General features: G+C 39.8%; 1 protein-coding gene across 2 annotated transcripts in view; it reads left to right on the forward strand.

Moving 5' to 3' along the window:
• The window catches only part of SH3RF1 (SH3 domain containing ring finger 1), a 1,302,561-nt gene that overhangs the window by 451,439 nt on the left and 828,966 nt on the right, over positions 1-22,156 (forward strand). For both annotated transcript variants that reach the window (XM_044062570.1, XM_044062569.1), the window contains exons 4-5: positions 7,359-7,634; positions 14,860-14,955. In XM_044062570.1, coding sequence (XP_043918505.1) covers positions 7,359-7,634; positions 14,860-14,955 — 372 coding nt within the window. The remainder of the gene's footprint in view (positions 1-7,358; positions 7,635-14,859; positions 14,956-22,156) is intronic.

Genomic DNA, 22,156 nt, shown 5'->3' on the forward strand with positions numbered 1-22,156 from the left:
CTTCTTTCAACCGACGGACGCTTAGACGTCGGTCGGAATTTGCTGAGGAGTTTTTCAGCTCCGCTTTTGCTTACATTATGCCATCGGATCCTCCGACTACGCAAATAACTAAAAAGCGAAAGGAAAAGGACCGACACTCGCGGTCCGCGGTTTCAGCCGAAACCGCGGTTAAGCCAACCGCGAGTGTCTCGGTTTCGGCTGAAACCAAGTCCACGGTTCTTCCTTCGGCCGAAAGCTTACCTCTTACCGAGGCCTCATCCAGCATGGCTGAATCTGCTACTGAAATCCCACCTGCTCTTGCAGTTTCACAGGATTTATCTGATACTATTCCTTTAGATATTTCTACTCCTGCACGTGGAGCTGCTAGGCCCCCTGCATCCATGTCGATTAAGGCTTTTGCCAGGGCTAAAGCAGCAAAATCTACCAAAACTGTACCTGCTAAGACCCCCTCTCACAGGCCTAGCTCTAGTTCTCAAATGCTTTAGTCTAGCAGAGGATCTCATTTCTTTGATCAGGGGATCCCAACCTCACCCAGACAGGGCCTCTCACCCACCTCCAGAGAAGAGGCCTAGAGCAGAGTCCCCTGAGCCAGTTTCTTCAGATGACTCCTCTGATGATTCAGACAATACAAATCCTCCGGAGGGCCCTTTTTCTCCTTATGAGGACTCTGATGCAGAAGAGTCCATTCCTTCTGCCTCTCCGCCTGAGGAATTTTCTTTTGGGGAAACCTTGCATACTATGAGGGAACAATTTCAATGGCAGGGCCAGGATTTTTCAGACTCAAGGAAAAGGCTTAGAACCTTTTTGCATTTGCCACAGCATAGGCCTTTAGCCATTCCTCCAGTACTTACTGTTGTGGATGATGCATTTAATGATGCTTGTACTGCTCCTGATTCTCTTCCTCCGGCCCCTGCTAAGCCCGATAGGTACTACAGGGTTCCGGACACACATTATCATTTGTATAAGGCTCCTTTTGCAGATCCTGAAACTATTTCCCAGGGACCCAAGGCTGTAGCAGCTTCCTCTGCAAAAACCCTCCCCTGAAAGGGAATCTAGGGCCTTAGAGAGATGGGGTAAAAAAGTTTACACTTCTGCTACTCTTTCAGCTAGGGCCTTAAACTGTCAATTCCACATGATTCAGTACCAGGAATTTATGTTAGATCAGTTAACTAAAAAACTGTCCTCGGATGAACCATTAGACAAAAAGTCTGTTCAGGAAATGGTACATAACATTCAGCAGGTCAGTAATCATTCCTTAAAATGCGGCTATGATGCACTGGAGGCTTCTTTTAGATCAGCTATGACTGGTACAGTGATCAGAAGACATGCATGGTTAAAAGAACAATCCTTACCAGACCATGTTAAATCAAAGCACCTAGATGCTCCTATGGATAAGCTTAATTTGTTTGGCTCCCCGGCACAGCAGGTGCTTAAGAAGGTGGAAGACAAAGCAAAATCTGTCCAGACAGTCAAGGATTTCTTGCAGGTCCAGCCTCCAAGGTTTAGTAGGAACTGGCCTTCCAAGAACTGGTCCTTTCCAGACACCTCCAGAGCCCAGAGAGGCAGGAATAGACGCTCAAGAGGCAGGGGTCAATCCAGAGGTGCCTACAGGGGCGCCAATGGCAGGCTAACAACCAGCGAGTACTACCACAGATCCAGCCACCACCGCTTCCACTGGACAATCACAGTGACTTGGCTCTGGCACCGCCTACCAGGGAACAACTAGAAGCACCCTTAGGCGGAAAACTAGCCTTATTTTCAGTAAAATGGCACTACATCACAGGAGACAAATGGATTTTGCAGACAATAGACCAAGGTTACAGGTTTCACTTTCATACTCTACCAAGGAAGAGAGGAATGCCAAACCTACCTCCAAATCAGAAAACAGAAGCTCTACAACAAATAAATCACTTACTAAGAATGAGAGCCATAGAAAGGGTACCGTCTATGGAACAGGGACAAGGATTTTACTCCAGACTCTTCCTGGTACCAAGAAAAGAAAACCAATGGAGACCTATTCTAGACCTGTCCGCTCTAAACACATACCTCATTGTTCCAAAATTCAAAATGCTGACCCTACAGCAGCTTCTTCCCATGCTGGGCAAGGAGTCCTGGCTGGTAACTCTAGATCTCAAGGAGGCATACCTGCACGTCCCCATACGACCAAATTGCAGAAGATACCTCAGATTTCTTGCAGGATCAGAGCATTATCAATTCTCAGCATTGCCCTTTGGCTTATCTACTGCGCCCAGAGTATTCACGAAATGCCTGGCATCAGTAATGGCTCATTGCAGGCTCCAGGGAATTCAGATTTACCCCTACCTGGACGACTGCCTGTTACAAGCGGACAGCAAAAACAAATTAACAAAAGATTTGAAAAAGGTCATTTATCTACTGCAAGCCCTGGGATACACAGTCAATATAAAAAAGTCAAGGCTGATACCATCCCAAAGGATAACCTTCTTGGGTGCAGAGCTGGACACATCAAACCAAATGGCATTCCTAACAGCAGAAAAACAGAAGCACCTCCCTCTCTACTTCATGGCATTAACAAAGCAGGACCAGCTAACAGCAAGAAAAGTCCTGCAAGCCCTGGGTTACATGGCATCCTGCATAATATTGATTCCACATGCCAGGCTACATATGAGAAAGTTACAGTGGTATCTAAGGAATTTATGGTCTCAGCACAAGCACAGCCTAGAAACCCGAATTCCAATAATTCCATGCCTGAAGCAGGAATTCCAATGGTGGGCTCAGGCCTGTCAATCGAACAAAGGACTGCCCTTCCACAGACCTCAACCAAGCCAGACCATCACAACGGACGCCTCAGACCTCGGTTGGGGAGCACACATGTTGGGCAAGTGCATACAAGGCTTATGGACTCAAGACCAGCTGCACCTACACATAAATCAAAAGGAGATGCTGGCAGTAAAATTGGCAATTCAGACATTCAGACCATTTCTTCAACAGGGTCAATTGCTGATAAGGACGGACAACACCACAGTTATGTGGTACATCAACAAACAGGGAGGCACGCATTCATACCCTCTATGCCGGATGGCAATGGACCTCTGGAATGTGGCCCTGAGCTACAACATTCAGTTACAAGCAATATTTGTACCAGGAAAAGAAAATATACTGGCAGACATCCTAAGCAGAACTACCACGGATGCCCACGAATGGATGCTGCATCCAGACATCTTCAAAACCATTACAGGGAAATGGGGACTACCATAAATAGACTTATTTGCATCCCCACACAACCACCAATTGAAAAAATTCTGCACGAGGACATACCACCCACTTGCTTGGAAGGTGGACTCCCTATCTTTCAGTTGGAAAAACCTGACAGCATATGCATTTCCTCCTCTTCCTTTGATGCACAAGGTGCTATTGAAGATCAAAGAAGACCGTCCAAGGATCATCCTGATAGCTCCAGACTGGCCGAGGCAACATTGGTACCCATTACTGAGGAGTATGTCTCGGGAACAAATATGGCCTCTGCCCCTAGTTCCCTTACTGTTAACGCAGAACAACTTCAAAACCTTGCATCCAAACCTAAAAACACTGCAACTGGCTGCCTGGAACATTGCATAAGACGAAATAACCCAGAATTATCTCAAAGGGTTAAGGACATTATCTTGGTGGCTCGCAGACCCTCAACAAGAAAAAATTATTCAGCAAAATGGAAAATATACCTCATTTGGAGTGCAGCAAAAGGAGAAAATGTGTCACTGGTAAACCTAGCTAACATCCTGGAATACTTGGCAGAGCTCTTTCACAATGGCCTGTCCTATTCTTCCATTAAGATTCATGCATCAGCTATTTCAGCAGAGTACAACATGGACCCTCCAGTCTTTTCACATCCTCTGCTCAGGCAGTTTCTGAGAGGAATTAAAAATGTAAAGCCACCTAGGAAGCCACCATTGCCCGCATGGGACTTGAACTTTGTGTTAGAAAAGTTGACACTACCTCCTTTCGAGCCAGCAGCATCAGCAGAAATACAGTACTTATCATGGAAAACTGCTTTCCTGCTTGCAGTCACTTCAGCAAGAAGGGTTTCTGAACTACAGGCATTAATGGCAGTACAGCCCTTCCTTATCTTCCATCAAAATAGTGTGTCCATGAGAACTAATCCTACTTTTATGCCAAAGGTGGTCTCCAGGGTATCTTTAAACCAAGCTATCCACCTGCCTACATTCTTTCCCAACCCACAGAACAAGGGAGAAAGACTGTTACATACCTTGGATGTACATAGACAATTGTGCTACTACCTGGACAGGACCAAGAGCAATAGAAAAACTGACCAGCTACTGGTAGCATATGCAACAGGAATGGAAGGAAAAGCAATTTCAAAACAGACAATCTCTAAGTGGATAAGAAATTGCATTAGATTTTGTTACTCTCACCATGGGAAGAAAACTCCAGAAAACATCAGACCTCACTCTACAAGAGCTACAGCCACTACCACAGCTTTTTTACGAGGAGTGGCTACCAAAGTCATTTTAGAGGCTGCTACTTGGAGCTCCGTGCATACATTTGCTAAGCATTATAATCTACCCTTATACTCCAGATCACGAGCAGGTTTTGCAACTGCTGTTTTGCAAGGGATCTTAACTACACCATAATCTTATTTCTCCTCCTCCCCCAGTTTGGCTATGGTATTCTACCCATTTGTAAGGACTGCAGATGCATCCTTGAAGGACATAGTACAGTTTTGTACCTACCATAAATGTAGATGTCAGAGAGGCATGCATCTGCAGTCAGGATTACCCACCCTCCTTCCCCTCTGTGGTACTCCTAGGGTATTTGCCCATCTTGTAGCTAGCTGGGGGAATCTATTATGGTGTATTTGTTTGTATATATGTACATACATGCTTATTTTTTGTTTGCTCTCTACTATTTGGAACCATTTGCATTCATCCAAATTTAGCCTTCCTAGAGGGCACCTGGCATCTGGGGCAAGAAACACTGAGGAAAATGGCGTCGGCTGATACCTTTATACCCGAATAACTGCAGCTATGACGTTGGGTGGAGTGCGACATCAGCCGAGGCCAGACCCAGACTTTGGAATCCGGCCGACCGAAGGGCTGCCTGACGACAGGATAACCCATTTGTAAGGAGTGCAGATGCATGCCTCTCGGACATCTACATTTATGGTAGGTACAAAACTGTACTTTTTTGAGACAATATCTGAAAGCCTAGTGGGGATAAGTGCAGACTGTCCCTGGCAAAGCAGAGTAGTCTGTCGACCATGTCCTCCCAGGCCATCAAATATTGTACCCCCCTGGATTGACACCAGAAGTTAAGCCACTTGTTAAAATCTGTCATTTTCTGTTGATAACGTGGTATCATCCTTGGGGAAGGTAGCATGCTGCTCATTGCAAGGCTCCTACCTGTCTGAGACGCACAAGTCGGTGAGCTCGATCATATCTCACTACATATAGTCAAGGGAGGTACAGCTCGGGTCATTAACACCCACATACAGTATGAAAGAGTCATACTGGTACCTATGGTTCAGTAACTGGAATGTCTGTGTGACTTGATGGATCCTAAACCCAGAAAGGCAGCTAACCGTGACTCTCACCTTACTCAGTCTGGTGAGGAAGGACATTGGTGTGCCTCACTATAGAATCATCAATGACCAGGAAGTTTGGCTGTGTGCTGGTTTGCCTTAAGAGCTTAGCAGTGGAGGAATTGTATACTGTGTTACTATGTGTAGCTGTGGGTGGTGGTTTAACGGAATTGGTCTTGACCATTTTCTCCTCATATCCTCCCAGCTGATCTTCATTCATTGCCATCAGGCCTAGTTATGGACTCCTGGTTTGTGTGAGAGTAGTCAGGTCAGAATAGGTTATTCTGCAGAGTTTGATGATGTGCTTACCAAATTTAAATCTATGTATAAAGTTTTTTTTGTTATGCAAAGTTTGCCACAAACTCCAAATACCATAAACACTACAGTACACCACTACAGGAGCTAAATTGGCTTAAACTTTCCAACCAGCTAACTACTAAACACATCCTTATCTGCAAACCCCCTACCTGTCTTGCCCTAGAGAAGCTTGCCAAACACTACATACCAAGCAGGTCACCCAGATCAGAAGACAAAAAACTACTAGAAATCCCCAAACCTTCTAAACAACCAGGTCATTGTGTATACGCGTACTCATTTTCTAAAGTGTGGAATTCTCTCCCTTCAAACACCAGATCAACACCAAGCCTGCTTCTCTTTAAAGCCTCTTTAAAAGCACACAAAAGTAAGTCTTTGTGCATGTGCTTAACTTCAGGTTAATCCTCCACTACAGCTGCATCCTCTGCCCACCTCCCCTATTCTTTTCAGTCTTCTCTTACCCCGTGTACATCTTTGAAGCCTACTGAGAATTCTCCTCCTCTCAGCCCAACCTTTGTCTGCATTCTTCTATCTGTCTGTCTTGATCCCTCTAATATTATAATTCTCAACTATTTGTGCTACTTCTTCCTTTTGCTAAGTAAAGCCGTTTGTATGATCTTGCTTGCGTGCTCTAGTGTATTATTATGATTAATATGCTGCTAAGTACCTTTACTATTTTATCCTCAAGTAATCTACCATTAGTGCATAGTAATGCTTTAGAAGTTAATAAAAACACTAAGCAACTGTGACCTTTTTCTCACCTTTAACCTGTCTGCAATGTGTTATGTTAAGTCTTAAACATTTTTGATGTAAAAATTGAAAATTTTTTTTTTTCATAAACCTAGTTGGGCTATCCCAGTTAACAAATGTCAACTAAAAAATAAATATGACTGCCACAATTTTAATTTTTTCCCTGAAATATATATATCTTGCTTTTTTTTTTGCATTTTCTTCTGTTTTACGGGCTGAGACTAAAGTTGGGATTTGTGTGATCATTGCTCTACTCTAGTTAACAAATGTAAAATAATATAAATCAGAACTACCTAAAACTGAGTGGCAGAAGCTTTCATTGGTGTTTAGGTTATCTTGCCAATTTGGCAATGGATTGGTGTCTTGCACTAATGCAGGTACTGCATTATGTGTGTTCAGACTGAAGGAGAAAGTGTAAAGAAATAGGAAGGAAAACATGTCACAGTAACTTGGAGAGTAGTTTGTCATATCACTGCAGGTTTCTTCTTAACTTTTCAGTCTAGAAACAGTGCCATCAGGACTCTGTGATACTGAGATGAGACATCCATAGCTTGAGGTGTTCTGGGCTGAGGATGAGGCTGGGAAATGGAAGGGTACACCTTGGTATAGGCTGGATAGGAAGTAACCTTCCTACAGTGCATGTAAAGTCAGTTTTACCGCTCCCCTCCCTGAACTACTGCTTGCTTTTTTTCATTTACTGAAACTTTTGTTTCTACAGGGCATACCTCAGTTACCATGTGCCAAAGCGTTGCACAACTACGAAGGAAAGGAACCAGGAGATCTCAAGCTCAACAAAGGTGACATTGTTATACTGCGACGACAAGTGGATGAAAACTGGTACCACGGAGAAGTCAATGGTGTCCATGGCTTTTTTCCCACCAATTTTGTTCAGGTCATTAAACCTTTACCTCAGCCACCACCTCAGTGCAAAGCACTTTATGATTTTGAAGTGAAGGACAAAGAAGCTGACAAAGACTGTTTGCCCTTTTCAAAGGTATGCTATCCATTTGTCATTGGTCATTGATGTATGAGGTTTCTGTTATGTTGGCTTTATTGCATTGAATGAAAGTCATGCCTTTGGAAATGTGGAGGAGCTTAATGCATAACTCCTCTTCCCCGTTCAGATTATCACATTTTTATGGGGAAATAAAATACAGACTTGATGATTCTACCTCCCCCATCTTTCCAGTTTCAAATCTTAAAATGTAATTGCTATTGACTTTAGCCAGAATACAGTAGAATTATATTGCACTACATGTTTTACTTTGTTGCAAAACAAGTGTCTGCCACTGCATTGCCTGGATCATTTTGTTTTTTTTGTTTTTTTGTAAGATTATGTACTGCTGCTGATAGTTCACGTCTCATCAGGCTGCAGAATATAATGTTCTGACTCAAATCTAGAAACTGTCAATGCCACTTGGTGGGGTGTCCTACAAGGATCAGATGACATTTTTGCATAGCTGGCAAAATAAGGCTTCTGTCATCCAATTATATATTCAGCTGTTGATATATTTATACATTTTTCAGTACACTGCCTCTTGAACATATAGAAGTAAGTATTGTGTTGCTTAAAGTACTTCTCACAATGAACACAAAGTTTCTGGTTGGATTATTAAAAATTTTGAGTATGCGGTTATATCAAACAGTGAAGTCTCAAAAGAGTGCAGCAGAAAAGATTTATCTTTTTAGATTGAAACAAAAATAACAAAAAATTTATGCAGGAGGGCAAGCCCGCCTGTACCGCCACACGTTCTTCTAATTGTAAATACCAGCTCTGAGATCACACAAGAGCAGGGAAGGGGCAAATTCCCAGACACCACTGTACTGCAATTTACCATGCCAAGCAGCCTGGCAGTCAGGAAGAAGGAAAAAAGAAAGTTCGCTCTTTTGAGTGTTCTCTGTTATGATCTGCAACCGCGTTATACATGCATAGTGTGTACAGTGTGTGTGTGTGTGTGTGTGTGTGTGTGTGTGTATATATATATATATATATATATATATATATATATATATATAAAAATGGATTTATGTGTGAATAAATATTGCTTGCATAAGATAATGCCCATTTTTCTTCTGCATGTTGGATGTTAAAATTCACACTGATTGCAAGACTATAGTTGCCAAATTATTTGTAGCTTCATAACATAATTACAGTTGTGGATACCTGAGGATTTTTCTTTAACCCGTCCAGGACACAGGAAAATGATCAGTTCACTCATGTACTTGTAGGTAGGTGCCTGAATTTGGGGGGGGGGGTAGTATTGACACCCCAGGAAAGTGGTTAAGAAAAATGTATAGTACCAAAGACTGGAACATTTACAGTGCTTCTTATTGTCAATAAGAACCTGTTATGATTATATACGAATATATCTGGAAAAGAATAGTGGAAGGCACTTGAGCATTTTGTTCGAAGGGTGCATCCTGCTGCTGCTGCTGTGGATGCAGTCAGCTGCAGTGCTCTTCTAAATTTCCTGAGTCCATTTAGGGCTGTGCGATGGGATACCTCTGTGACTTGCAGCAGTTGATGGGAAGTTATTACTTTACCTCACTTCTAGCTTTCTTCCTTAAAGGGCCATTTTGTCATGCCTATAGTGTGGTCAGACAATGCAGGTCAACTCTCTGATTCAGTCTGGACTCTGTTGAAAGGTTGCTTTGTTGCTGTTAAATTCTGTTCAAAGATTAGCTATTGCATCTGGTTTTAGGATTATTAACTTGCATTGTTACATAAGTAAGTTGATAGAAGCTTAAGGCACAGCTTTCTGGGCTGTAATTCCTTTATGTATGCACACAAGTACAGTGGTGGAGAAATATCTTAGACCTAGACACTAACAATGCTATGGAAAACTTGTTTAAAAGGTCAGTCTTTTAGGACCATCTGCAGTTGTTGCTTGATGCAGCAGGTTCCTACACGGTGACTCTGTTACTACTTCTTGCACTGGTGCTGTTGACCTTGTAAGGTAAGAAATTTATAAATTAAGTTGTTTTCTCACTATTCAGTTGTGAATGTCAGACTAGGTTTAACACCAGGATTTTAGCTCTGTTACCACTTTACCGTCTTTGCTGCTTCCTCTTTTCAAGTGTAGTACTGTTTTATTTTTTATTTTTTTGCCTTCGTAGTTTATGCCCTAATCACTCAGTGTTTTGGTACAATGTAACTTCTTGGTAGCCACACAAGCCTAGAATCATGAGTTCCAGGTTTCCATTGGGTATCATGGTTTAATTGGAGTCACTGGTGACAGCGTACACACATTCCCTGGAGATGGGTGCTTCACAGCACAAAGTACTAAAGTGCTTCTGGCTGTGTTTTATAAGTCTCCAGCAACAAATTTTGTGTGGTGGTTGATGTCTTGGGGTGTATGCTTGAGCAGTTGCTGTATAGTTTGTTTGTGTCTTTCGGCTTTTCCCGGTTAGGGGTCGTCACAGCGTAACTCCGGTCCGCTAATGATTAGCAGTAGATTTTTACGTACTGGCTTGCCGGGCCTAACGCACAACCTTCAGCAAAGAAATGCCCATTCACGCATGTCGCCACACAGAAGATGCTCTGAGAATCGAACGGGCAACGTCTAACTGTGAGACGACAACGCTACCGCAGCACCACCACCGCAGCTGTATAGTTTATAGGATGGAAATTGCTGCAGTTGTTGATTATAGGATGGAAATTCATTTTCTTTGCTGTCTTTGTCCTCTTACAGTGCAGTTCAGACATGCATGCTACATCCCCAGTAGAAAGTAATGAAGAATCTGTTAAGGCAGTTTAATTTTTCAGCTATTAATGCATATTCACAGAGATGTCAAAAGGACTCTTCAAAAACTGGGCACCCTTTACAGACATAAACACTTTCTTAACCACTTTTCAAAACAAACCCTTGCATCAACGTTTCTTCTACCTTCTCACCTATATGGTGCTTCCCTCGTAACAAGTATTTAACCTCTTCTGAAAACAAAAATTGAGACCTGTTACAGTAAAACTGCTCCCACACTACACACACTGAATTGGCTTGAACTCCCACATTACCTTACATATTTGCAATTAACTATGGCACACAAAATTATCTGTAAACTATCGGATTGCCCAACCCTTACGCCTGTGCTCTTTATCAACAAAACAGACCTCTCAGATATCTGAAAACCATTTTCTCTTACAAGTAGAAAAAAACAAAACTTCCAGCTGGCCAAATTCTTTACTGTTTCTCACCAAACACTGGAATGCCCTCCCATCATCTACCAGGATCACTAGCTATGCTTCCTCTTTCAGTTTCTGTGCCAACATCTCTCCACTTTATGCCCCCCACAAGCTGATTTCCCAAACTCAAATCTATTTCACCTTCTATACAAACTTTTCTACCCACTAATATACGTATCAAGAAAATTATCATATATAACCACCTTAATGACAGTAACTCTTGAACTACACCACTAGCACTGTACTTAGACTCACTTTCATTCTTTCGTATTATAAACGCTGCAGTACATAAGTTATATATATATATATATATATATATATATATATATATATATATATATATATATATATATAGTTCCACTTCACAATATCGAATTACTGAAAACCTGAACTTCATATGGTCGACACCAAATGATCGAGTTTTCAGTAACTCGAAATTAGGAAGTGGAATTAAAAAAAAAAAAAAAAAAAAAAAAAAGCAACCAAAAAAAAACAAAGACATAGTTTGTGCAGGGGCAAGCCCCCCTGTACCCTCCCTACTTTAATATACCATCTCCATGATTGCATTATAGCGAGGAAACGGGAGATCTCCCGTTCTGTGCTTCTGCATACAGCGTGGAACAGAAGAGTTCCCTTTTCCCCACTGCAATGCGATCTCGGAGTTGGTATATTTAAGTAGGGGGTGTGGGGGACGCATCCCCCCACGTGGGGGGGGGGTGCAGAAACGATGTTTTTTTTTTTATATTCCACTTCCGAATTTCAAGTTACTGAAAACTCGATCATATTGTCTTGACCATATGAAGTTCTGGTTTTCAGTAATTCGATATTGTGAAGTGGAACCATCTATATATATATATATATATATATATATATATATATATATATAATGTGTGTGTGTGTGTGTGTGTGTGTATCTACAACTGTCTCTTAGTACTCCTAACTCACACACCTTGTGTGTATATTTAACTGCATTAATTATACTTACTGTAAGCAATGTTACTGAGCCTCCACTTACACTCAAATGTGACTTAACTGTTATCCAGTGAAATGTTCTTAATTCTATCATTGACTGCTTTAACTGTGGCTGTAAATTTTATTTTTTTGTACACTTTTTCATTGGGATTTTGTTTGTATGTACATCTTTATGCTGGAGCTTTTCTCCAGGCCTCCACTGAAAATGGGCTCACTTCGGCCCAGTGCAAATGCAAATAAATAAATAAATATATTGCCGTCCATGTGGCACCTAGGAGTATGAAGGAGGATCCAGTGTTTTTTTCTGTGCAAACCTCCCCCCTCACACACTTTTTGCACCCTACTTTCCTTAGAAAATTCAAGATTCAGTGGAAGTCCTCATTATGACTCCTTTTCCTTGTATCCTGGTTGCATCTTTAATTGGAATTTCCTGTATTTTTGATGTCAGTTAACAGAGACAGAAAGAGCAGTACTAAGGAAATTATAACATTTTCCAATATTAAATTTCTTGTGTGTTGCTCTTAACCTTTATAGTTTATATAGTGTTTAATAGTTTACCATTACATTCATTTTTTTTCTTGGATCTACTTCTGTCTTACCGTTCTCATAATTCTTGATTTTCGTAATTATCCTTTCAGCATTTTGCTCCCACTGACCTTGACAATTTGGCTGCTCTACAGTTGTCAAAAATAGTTTTAAAACAATTGCTTTATGTTCATTTAAATTTTGTAAAGACTCCCTTAATTGCTCTTCAGCTTCTTGTATTCCACTTACTCATTTTCAGTTCTGTAAATCCCTTAATTTTTTAAGCCTTCTAGGTACTTATTGTCACTATTATCCCAATTGCTTTCATTGTGACTACATTCATTTTTCAATTTACAATTATTCCAGTCCTTTGCAAGTTCTTTATTACTTAGTGCCAAATCTAACATTTCTCATAGTTTGACCTGCTCAAGTATTAAACAATTTCCGTTTCAGAAGAAAAACTGGAAATGCCACTGTTTGTCACAATAGTCTTTTAGTAGTTTGGACTTGCATTTTGCATAATGTGACACTATCACAGATGCGTTTTTATGGTTTGCACCACATTGCAGTATTCTTTTGAAATGTAACACCTATGTAATCTCGCCTAAGAGCCATATTTCACTGAAAAATCTGTATATTCCAAGTCATTCTTTTTGGAACAATGCAATCCCCATGCCTGTTGCACTTGTTATTTTGACACTGAATGTTGACGGAGCCATTTTATAAATATATGGATTGCATAATACTAATAAAGCAGCTTCATCGCACTGTATGTGGTTGCTTTTAGCATTAAGTATGTGATTCCAAATGTCACCATCAGCAATTCTATCCATTCTTAACTCCAAGTTTGATTTAACTTTGCTCATTAAACAAAGACAATTAAACACATAAATTATTTATTTATAACCTAGTTTGAAATAAGGATAATTAATTACTGACTTTATTTTATTTTTACTATATTAATAGTCTTAAAAACTGGACCATTGCCTTTTCACCTTGTGTCAGAGTCTAATTTATTAAATAGGTGCAAATCTTGGGTACTGCTTTGTGGATCAATGCTCTCTTCAAATTCCGTTGCAGCATTCCATTTTTTTTTTACTATAAAGTTCAATTTCTGATATCTGATAGTACTCAATTCCATATATTTACTCTGTAGTCATCTTTTTCACCTCTCGTATTGATGGTTTTCTTTTGTTTTCCATTTTCCTCGTTACAGTTTTCTTAACCCCTATCAACACTAAAGATAACATTGCATTCAGTTGTTTAGCACATGTTGATATGCACGGCCCCTGTGACATTAAATAGATTTTGACAGTTGAGAGAATGAACTCAGTCTATTCTGAATGAGTATACTGTAGAGAATGAATGGCATACAGCACAGTATTTCAGTAGCTAGCAATCTTTTTCCACTTTTCGGCATTTTTTATTTAAGGCATCCTTGATGTCTTATCAGGGAATCTGTTTCTGTATATGAATTGCACCAGCAGTGCATAATCTATGTACTAAGCAGATACAGGTAATGAGAAAAACAGAACTGACAAAATAACATTGTTGAGTAGCATTGCATTTAAAGTTCAGTGTGAAGAAATGTACAAGCTCTCGCACACAAATGTATGGACAGCTTAGAGAGAGAGAGAGTGGTCACTGCTTAGAGGAGATGACAGTAATTGAAATGGAAGATGGGAAGTTGTATACACTTCTATGAAGGTGGTACTATAGGTTTGCAAAGCAGCACTAAATGCAGTGGTGGGTGGGTGCAGCAGGTGTGGCATCATTGACCAGGAGGATGCTGCCTCTTTAAACACCACTGCTAAAACCATATGTGTAGCAGTGTACTACCTCTTAAGGGCTTTTCCTTATACATATGTGGGAATGATGACCTTTAGCATTCGTATAGCTGAAGATGGAAAGAGTGAAAAATAGCATTTTCAGCAGCAAAAGGAATGAGAGATGTTCACATAAGACTAAGCATCTAATCAGTGGAAGCAAATTCTGAATTCCAGTATACAAGGCAAGTCATTTAGTGCAACATCCAGAAAATACTGTTTTACAGAGAGGACAGTATAGGGTAGTCTCCAACAACAGGATGCTGTGAAGGAAGTGATTTAGGAATGAATCTGGCTCTGTGGCATAGTGGAATGAAGTTCTGATCACAGCCAGGATGACCAAAGCTTGGATATCAGCTTGTGCAGTGGAAAATCCAGGCAGGGTAGATGGACTAACATCAACTTCCACATCTTGGGGGGGGAAATGAGGTGATCTGACGCACTGAAATTCTGACATCTACTGGATAGAAGTACATAGTGTATGTTACTATTGGTGTGAGCAGGAGCATGCATGCCTACAGGGGAAGGTATAGCATGCCCTCCTGTCAGCCAGTGGGGGATGGGGCCCCTCATGGCTGCCTGTATGATTGCAACACTGTCACCAGATGAATTCCCTGCTAGGATTACTGGATTTATTGACAGTTATTTTCTGAGTGTTTTTTTTTTCTTTTGCCTGTGTGCCAGCTGACCATTGAATTTCTGTGTTTTTGCAGGATGACATACTGACTGTAATACGTCGAGTTGATGAAAACTGGGCTGAAGGGATGCTGGGAGATAAAATTGGAATTTTTCCTATCTCATATGTAGAGGTTGGTAAAATGCTGCAATTAATTAATTTTGTAGTTTGCATATTAGTTTTAAAATCTTGCTTTTATGTTGAATATTGTGCAGAGACTGATACTTGAATTTGATTGGGTCATTAGCATTTAGATTAACTTTGTAATATTTTTTTTTTGTAATATGTGTGTGTGTATATATGTGCGTGTGTATGTATACATATGTACATATATATATATATATATATATATATATATATATGTGTATGTATATGCACACACACAAATATGTATGTGTGTGTATATATATATATATATATATATATATATATATAATGTGTGTGGTGTGCATATGTGTATTTTATATATATATATATATATATACACACACACACACATACACATACACACACACAAGTATATGTATGCATATATGGGTCTACTTCTGTTGTTCAAGCAGCAGAAAGCAGAGACCCACTTCTGCGAAAGTATACTTTTGCATAGATCAGTTAACCAAAGCAAGGTGCAGTGGGGATAAGGAAATATACCCATTTCCCCACTGTAGTGTGATCTCGGAGTTGGTATATATATATATATATATATATATATATATATATATATATATATATACATATATATACATATATATAAATAAAAGTAGCGAAGTTGTGTCCGGCAAAGTGAAACACATTTTTACACGGGGGCAAGCCCCCCTGCACCCCCACAACCCCGCTACTTGTATATACTAACTCAGAGATGGCACTACAGTGGGCAAAAGGGTATATTTCCTTATCCCAACTGTACCGTGCTTCGGTTAACTGATTTATGTGAAAGTGCACTTTCGCTTAAATAGGTCTCTGTATTCTGTTGTTCGAACAAGTAGACACACACACACACACACACATATATATATATATGTATGTATGTATGTATCATAAGGCTATATTGGAAGTATAGAGGCAGCAGGTGAGTAGTGTCACAAGAATATGTATATGGCTGGGAGATGCTATCAGAACTTTTCAGGTATTGGTGTAGACTGTTTGTGGGGTATATGATTCTGAATGAAGATAAGTGGTACAATATGGCAAGCTGTGAGACAAATTGTATGCACAATGTAACTGTGGCATTTATTCGTATTGATGGGAAAATCAGTCTAGGATTAAGTGGGCATGACATCAGAAAAGTCTTTCTTAATATGAGCAGTGCTTATCATCTTATGTTCACCATATTGCATACCATGAAATCCCCATACATGGTACACTTCTAATCAGTTCACTGATTTCTGTTACAAATCTTTAGAAGCTTTTCATTTATGTGTTTAGACTATATCAGCTGTTCTAGCAGCCAGTGTTTGTAATACTTAGTCACGCATTTAAGTGCATTTAAGAATGAGGTAAAAGACTGTTTTATGCAAGTCTCTGATGATTCAAAAAGATGTTATTGAAAATAAAATCATTAATGTGAACAATCTTAGTTATGGAAAAAGCATTGCATAGGGTCAGGTAGGAATTTCTGAGGAAGGCCTTGAAGGCATTTGGCTTTCCACATGGGTAGATAACATTTGGGAGATAGATAAGGCATCCCAACAAAAATAAAATGTGGATGGGGTGGGGGTTGTCTGAATCACTAACTTTATCAAGAAGGACTAGACAAGGTTACTTACATATGTCATTGTTGCTTGATCTCCATTTTCTGTTAGAAGTAGCAGGTTACCCATTGGGAAACACTCAAGAAAAGATATTGTTTTCAGAGGTTATAATACTGTGCATCACAAACCCATAACATGATCTGTGGAAACTACTTGGAAAGTTGCAAGCCTTTATAAATCCGAGGCAGAGACATTGATGAATTATGTGCCAACATACGAACTACTTGGTGCAGAAATACCCATTTCTTTGGGTCATTACAAAATGAAGTACTTAAGAATTTGGTTAAAGCAGGATGTACATTTAGCTGCTAAGGAAACATGGGAACAGGCAACAGTAAAAATAGTGCAGTAAGAAATTGGAAGATATTTATGGGTAAGGAAAATAAAATAAGGTAAAAAATGTGATTTGTGTCATTGATTTTATATGTGGGGTTAGCACATTTCTACCAGGAAGACCACAGTATGGCCAAATATTAAAAAGGAAATAAAGGAAGTCCCTAATGATTGTGTCAGTTTTAAAAGGAGCATTGAGTATGGTAAGCTACAGTGATGCTAGATTTAATAAAGGAAACTGAATATTTCTCAGTTTAATTTCTTCAGATCTTTTTGTTTTTTAATACCATGTTGGGAATGGATGCCATTCCAAAGTGAGGATATGATTAAAGTTCATAAAATTTGTATTGTTTCAAACTTTGATGTTAGCCAAAAAGGGCTTTCCACAGTACCTGTAATGTCCCCAGAACCGACTCCTGCAATTCTTAATACAGTTGGAACTGTGGGTATCTTTCTCCCACATTGCTTGTGTTACTGCTTGCAAATCCTGGTATTTTATTACTATTGTTTCTTTCTGTATGTAAACCACAGTAATCACTAGATGTGACAGCTTCAGTGATCGATGTTACATTTGTCTTTTTTCTGGACTTCTAAATCTGGTTTTCTCGCATCTGTTTTTTGAACCGTTGGTAATGGATGATTCCATGTGATGCAAAACTTCATCCTTCTGTACATTGCTTTGTGGTTCATGTTTCCTGTACTTCTCGTCTGCCTTATTGCAGTGTTTGCATAATCCCCATTGCAACAGTCTGCCACATTGTTGTGTCTTTCTGTTACAAGCCCTCTGCCACGAGTGTACCAAAAACCAGCAACAAGATATGTGACTGTTTCATTTCTTTTTACAGAACTGTATTTGTCTGTTTTTCCCACATTTTCAATGGACTTTATAAACCAACATATACATAGTCCACCATCCTGGTCTGCCATTATTAACCTTTCATCTTTAGGTTTCAGTTCGCCTCTCCATAACAATTCCATCTATTCCAGCTAAGCAGAGAGTGGAAGTCATCTTAAATTTAATCTCCTCTTGTTTTAAACCTTTCACTATTTTCAGATCTGGTGAGGTCAGCAGGTTATGTATGCAGTCCCCCAACTTCATATCTATACATGCAGGCAGTTTTGAGAAGTCACATACTTCCTTCAGAATGAGGACTATATAATCTTATCCTGGTATACACTGATTTGTACATGTATCATTTGGTAAGTATAAAACATTTTTCTTGTTTTCCTGTCCAACTGATCGAGTACCTTTTGGGGCCAGTCAGTCACCCCAAAACTGTAAGTTAGAACAGGAAGAGCAAATTGATTTATAGCTGGGACTTCAGCCCTAGATGTCAGGGCAGTTTTCAGTATTAAAGTATTCCTTACAGTTGTTTATTCACATTCATTATGTTTTATTGCCAATCCATCATTAATTCCCAAATATTTATAAACGTCCTCCTCCTCAAGTTGCTTTACATCACATTCCTGTCGTAGGTTGATATTTTCTTGGTGCTACAGCTTTCCTGCTTTGTGTTACTTTTGCACATTTGCCAAGATAAAATGACTTTCTTGTATCGTCTGAGAGCTTTAACCACTTGCAGTTGTGCTTTCAACTACTCATCTGATGAACTATACAGTTTTTAGTCATCCACAACAAATAGATGAGAATCCTTTAAACAAGGCTGTTTTCTGTGAGACAAATTGTAACCATAGCCTAATCTGCTAAGTAAACATCTTAATGATTTAAGGGCAAGACAAAAAAAAGCGGCGGTGACAAAGAATCACTGTTGAATTTCCCCCTTTGAATTTTTATTCCTGGTGTAATAGTTTGCCCTTTGTCATGGCTTAGCTGCAGCGTGGCTTGCCTTTGTTTCGTGGTCACTGTAATCTAATTGATCATTGTAGGGTGGATATTATACATGTATAAGCATTGCTTTATCTGTGAATGTGGGATGCTGTCAAATGCTTTTTTGTACTCTATGACTGACTTAGATTCTTCCCCTTTTTTACCATTCTCTATTATGGTTTTATTTAGCAACAAATAATACTTTGTTTCACATGTCTTTCTTTTGTTATCCTTTTGCTGTATTGCCATAATTGAGTCATTTTTCTAAATGACTAAACTCTGTCAGCATTGGTTGCAGTATATAGTTTGCGTATTGTTGGAAGTTAAGTTATTGGTTTATAGTTTTTAAGATAGCTTGCAAGTTCACTCTTGAGGAAGAGTTTCATTTTCCCTGTTAACTGGGTTGGTGTCAGTTCAGGATGCTCATATAAGTAATTTTTACTCAAGGCTAAATCTTTGTGCAAAGATGTTAATATATTTAGCCAAAAGTTACATACTACATCAGGGCCAGTGGTTTTCCAATCAGGAGCCTTTCCTAATTTTGTTTCTGTTTATCTGGCCGTTACTTCATCTTGTTTCATATCCTCTACATTAGAATGTCTTGCTGTTTCTTTTAATTTTTCAATCCATTCAGCATCTTTATGTTCCACTGGGTCTTCATATATATTTCTCCAGAATGTCTCTGTTCTGTGTTTCTTGGTAATTCTGTTCCTTTTGCTTTGTTTCCAAGTCCTCTGGAAATCTTTTTTGGATCATCGGTGAATTGTTTATTTTGTACTTTTACGTTTTTCTGCCTGTGCTGATATTTTTAGTTTATTATTTGCAATCGTTTATGATCCTATTCTTTTTTTGATACTGTGTGTTGCTTTTACCATGTCAGTCTTTCTAAATATTTTGATAATCTGTTCCCTATTCTATATTTTAATAACAGTGATACTTCTTAATTGCTTTGTTGTTTTCTCTATTCAGCACTTCCCAGCTTTCCCTTATTGCTCTATGTTTTTGTGGTAAGACTTTATCTGTTATTATTGTAGCTGAATAGTAATATATCATATATATTTGTGTTATATCACAAGAATTTAAATTAATAGTCCTAGTTACCATGTTCATCTGTTTTACCGAACTTCTGACATTTTCGGTCTCATTTACTTCCTATAATCTATTCTTTCATTGAACATAATATAGCTATCCTTCTGTTTTAAAGCAGGCAGATGTTCCTTTAGATCATTTTTGTCTAGACTGAGCGCATCTTCTGTGCTCTTCATTTCCTTCTAACTTGATTGGATCCCCTGTTGCATTTTGTGCCCTGTGTTAGTAGAGCATAACATTAGATCAATGTTTCATCTTCACACTGTCAGGTTGTCAAGTCTAGGAAACAGCTTCTTGGTCAAATTATGTAAAGACCTGCAGCACTGACATTTTGGAATAATTTGTTTTTAGAAGGGTATTTCCCACAAACCCCCCAAAATTTCAGCAATGGTGAAAATGTTTAAGCGAAAAACAATAGATAGCCATACCCGTGTGTTTGTACGTATTTATTTATGTATTGTTTGTCAGGTAAATTATTAATCCAAGAGGGACCATTTTTCAGCAACTACCCAGGTGAAAGGCACATTGCAAAATGATACAGTGGAAATAAGTTGTTCAAAAAAAAAAAAAAACTTGGTCTAAGTGAGCAACTGTCTTAAGCAACGAACAAGTTGGTTGTTTTGCAAATGAAGCATGCAGACACAAAGAAGAATACAGTCAAACGACTATGGACAAAACCCTTCACAGCTGTAACGTGTAAAGGGTATGCAGCATTGATAGGGTTGACACCTTTTTGTTGTGGCCAAAATTAGTCCAAGGCCACACCCTTTGCAACTCACTAACCCCCATCTCCTGCCCTCTTTCGCACACTTTGTGATGTCATGTCCACGTCAGAGGGAGGAGGGACATCCTCTTTTCCATATGCTTTTTTCTGTCAATTTACTATGTTTTTCTCTAAAAATAAATAAATAAATAAAAATATAGTACATCTGATGACTGGGGATGCACAAGCCAGTCCATTTCTTTGTGCCGGTCCCAAGCCTGGATAAATGGGGAGGGTTGTGTCAGGAAGGGCATCCGGCGTAAAACTTAGTCAAAAAATTCATGAGGACACCTATAAATATTTCCATACCGGATCATTCGAGGCCCGGATTAATAATGACCACTACCAGTACTGTTAGACAACAGGGTGCTTGCGGAAATTGGGCTACTGTTGGCCGAAGGAGGTGAAGAGATGGAAGGCATGGCCGATGGCAGGAAGAGAGTTGAAAGGCTAGGACCGTGGCAGTGAGGGTCGGAACTTTGATGTTGGCAATATGACTGGTATAGGGAGAGAGCTAGCTGATATGATGGACAGAAGGAAGGTTGGCATATTGTGTGTGCAAGAGACCAGATGGAAGGGGAAGTAAAGCTAGATGTATCGGAGGTGGGTTCAAATTGTTTTATCATGGTGTGGATGGGAGGAGAAATGGCGTAGGAGTTATCTTGAAGGAGCAGTATGCTAACAGTGTTTTGGAGGTGAAAAGAGTGTTGGACAGAGTGATGTTTATGAAGCTGAAAATTGATGATGTAATGATGAATGTTGTTAGTGGATATGCTCCACAAGTTGGGTGTGCGATGGATGAGAAAGAAAAATTTTGGAGTGAGTTGGATGAAGTGGTGATGACTGTACCCAAGGGTTGAGAGAGTGGTGATTGGAGCAGATTTCAGTGGACATGTTGGTGAAGGGAACAGAGGGGATGAGCAAGTGATGGGTAGGTATGGTGCTAAACAAAGGAATGCAGAAGGTCAGATGGTATTGGATTTTGCGAAAAGGATGGACATGGCTGTGGTGAATACGTATTTTAACAAGAGGGAGGAGCATAGGGTGACATACAAGAGTGGAGGAAGGTGCACACAGGTGGATTATATCTTATGTAGGAGGGCCAGTTTGAAGGAGGTTGGAGACTGTAAAGTGGTGACCGGGAAAAGTGTAGTTAGGCAGCATAGGATGGTAGTTTGTAGGATGACGTTGGTGATCAAGAAGAGGAGGAGGAGTGTGAGGGCAGCACCAAGGATCAAATGGTGGAAATTGAAAAAGGATAATTGTGAGGTGGAGTTCAGGGATGAGTTAAGACAGGCACTGGGTGGCAGTGAAGAGTTACCAAATAGCTGGGTTACTACAGCAGAGCTAGTAAGGGAGATGGCTAGAAAGGTGCTTGGTATGATGTTTGGACAGAGGAAGTACGACAAGGAGACATGGTGGTGGAATGAGGAAGTACAGGAGAGTATACAGAGAAAGAGGTTGGCAAAGAAGAAGTGGGATTGTCAGAGAGATGAAGAAAGTAGACAGGAGTATAAGGAGAAGAGGTGCATGGCAAAGAGAGAGGTGGCGAAGGCTAAGGATAAGGCATATG

Source organism: Protopterus annectens, chromosome 2.part1, assembly GCF_019279795.1.
Source record: "Protopterus annectens isolate FY-2018-M chromosome 2.part1, PAN1.0, whole genome shotgun sequence".
Taxonomy (NCBI): Eukaryota; Metazoa; Chordata; order Ceratodontiformes; family Protopteridae; genus Protopterus; species Protopterus annectens.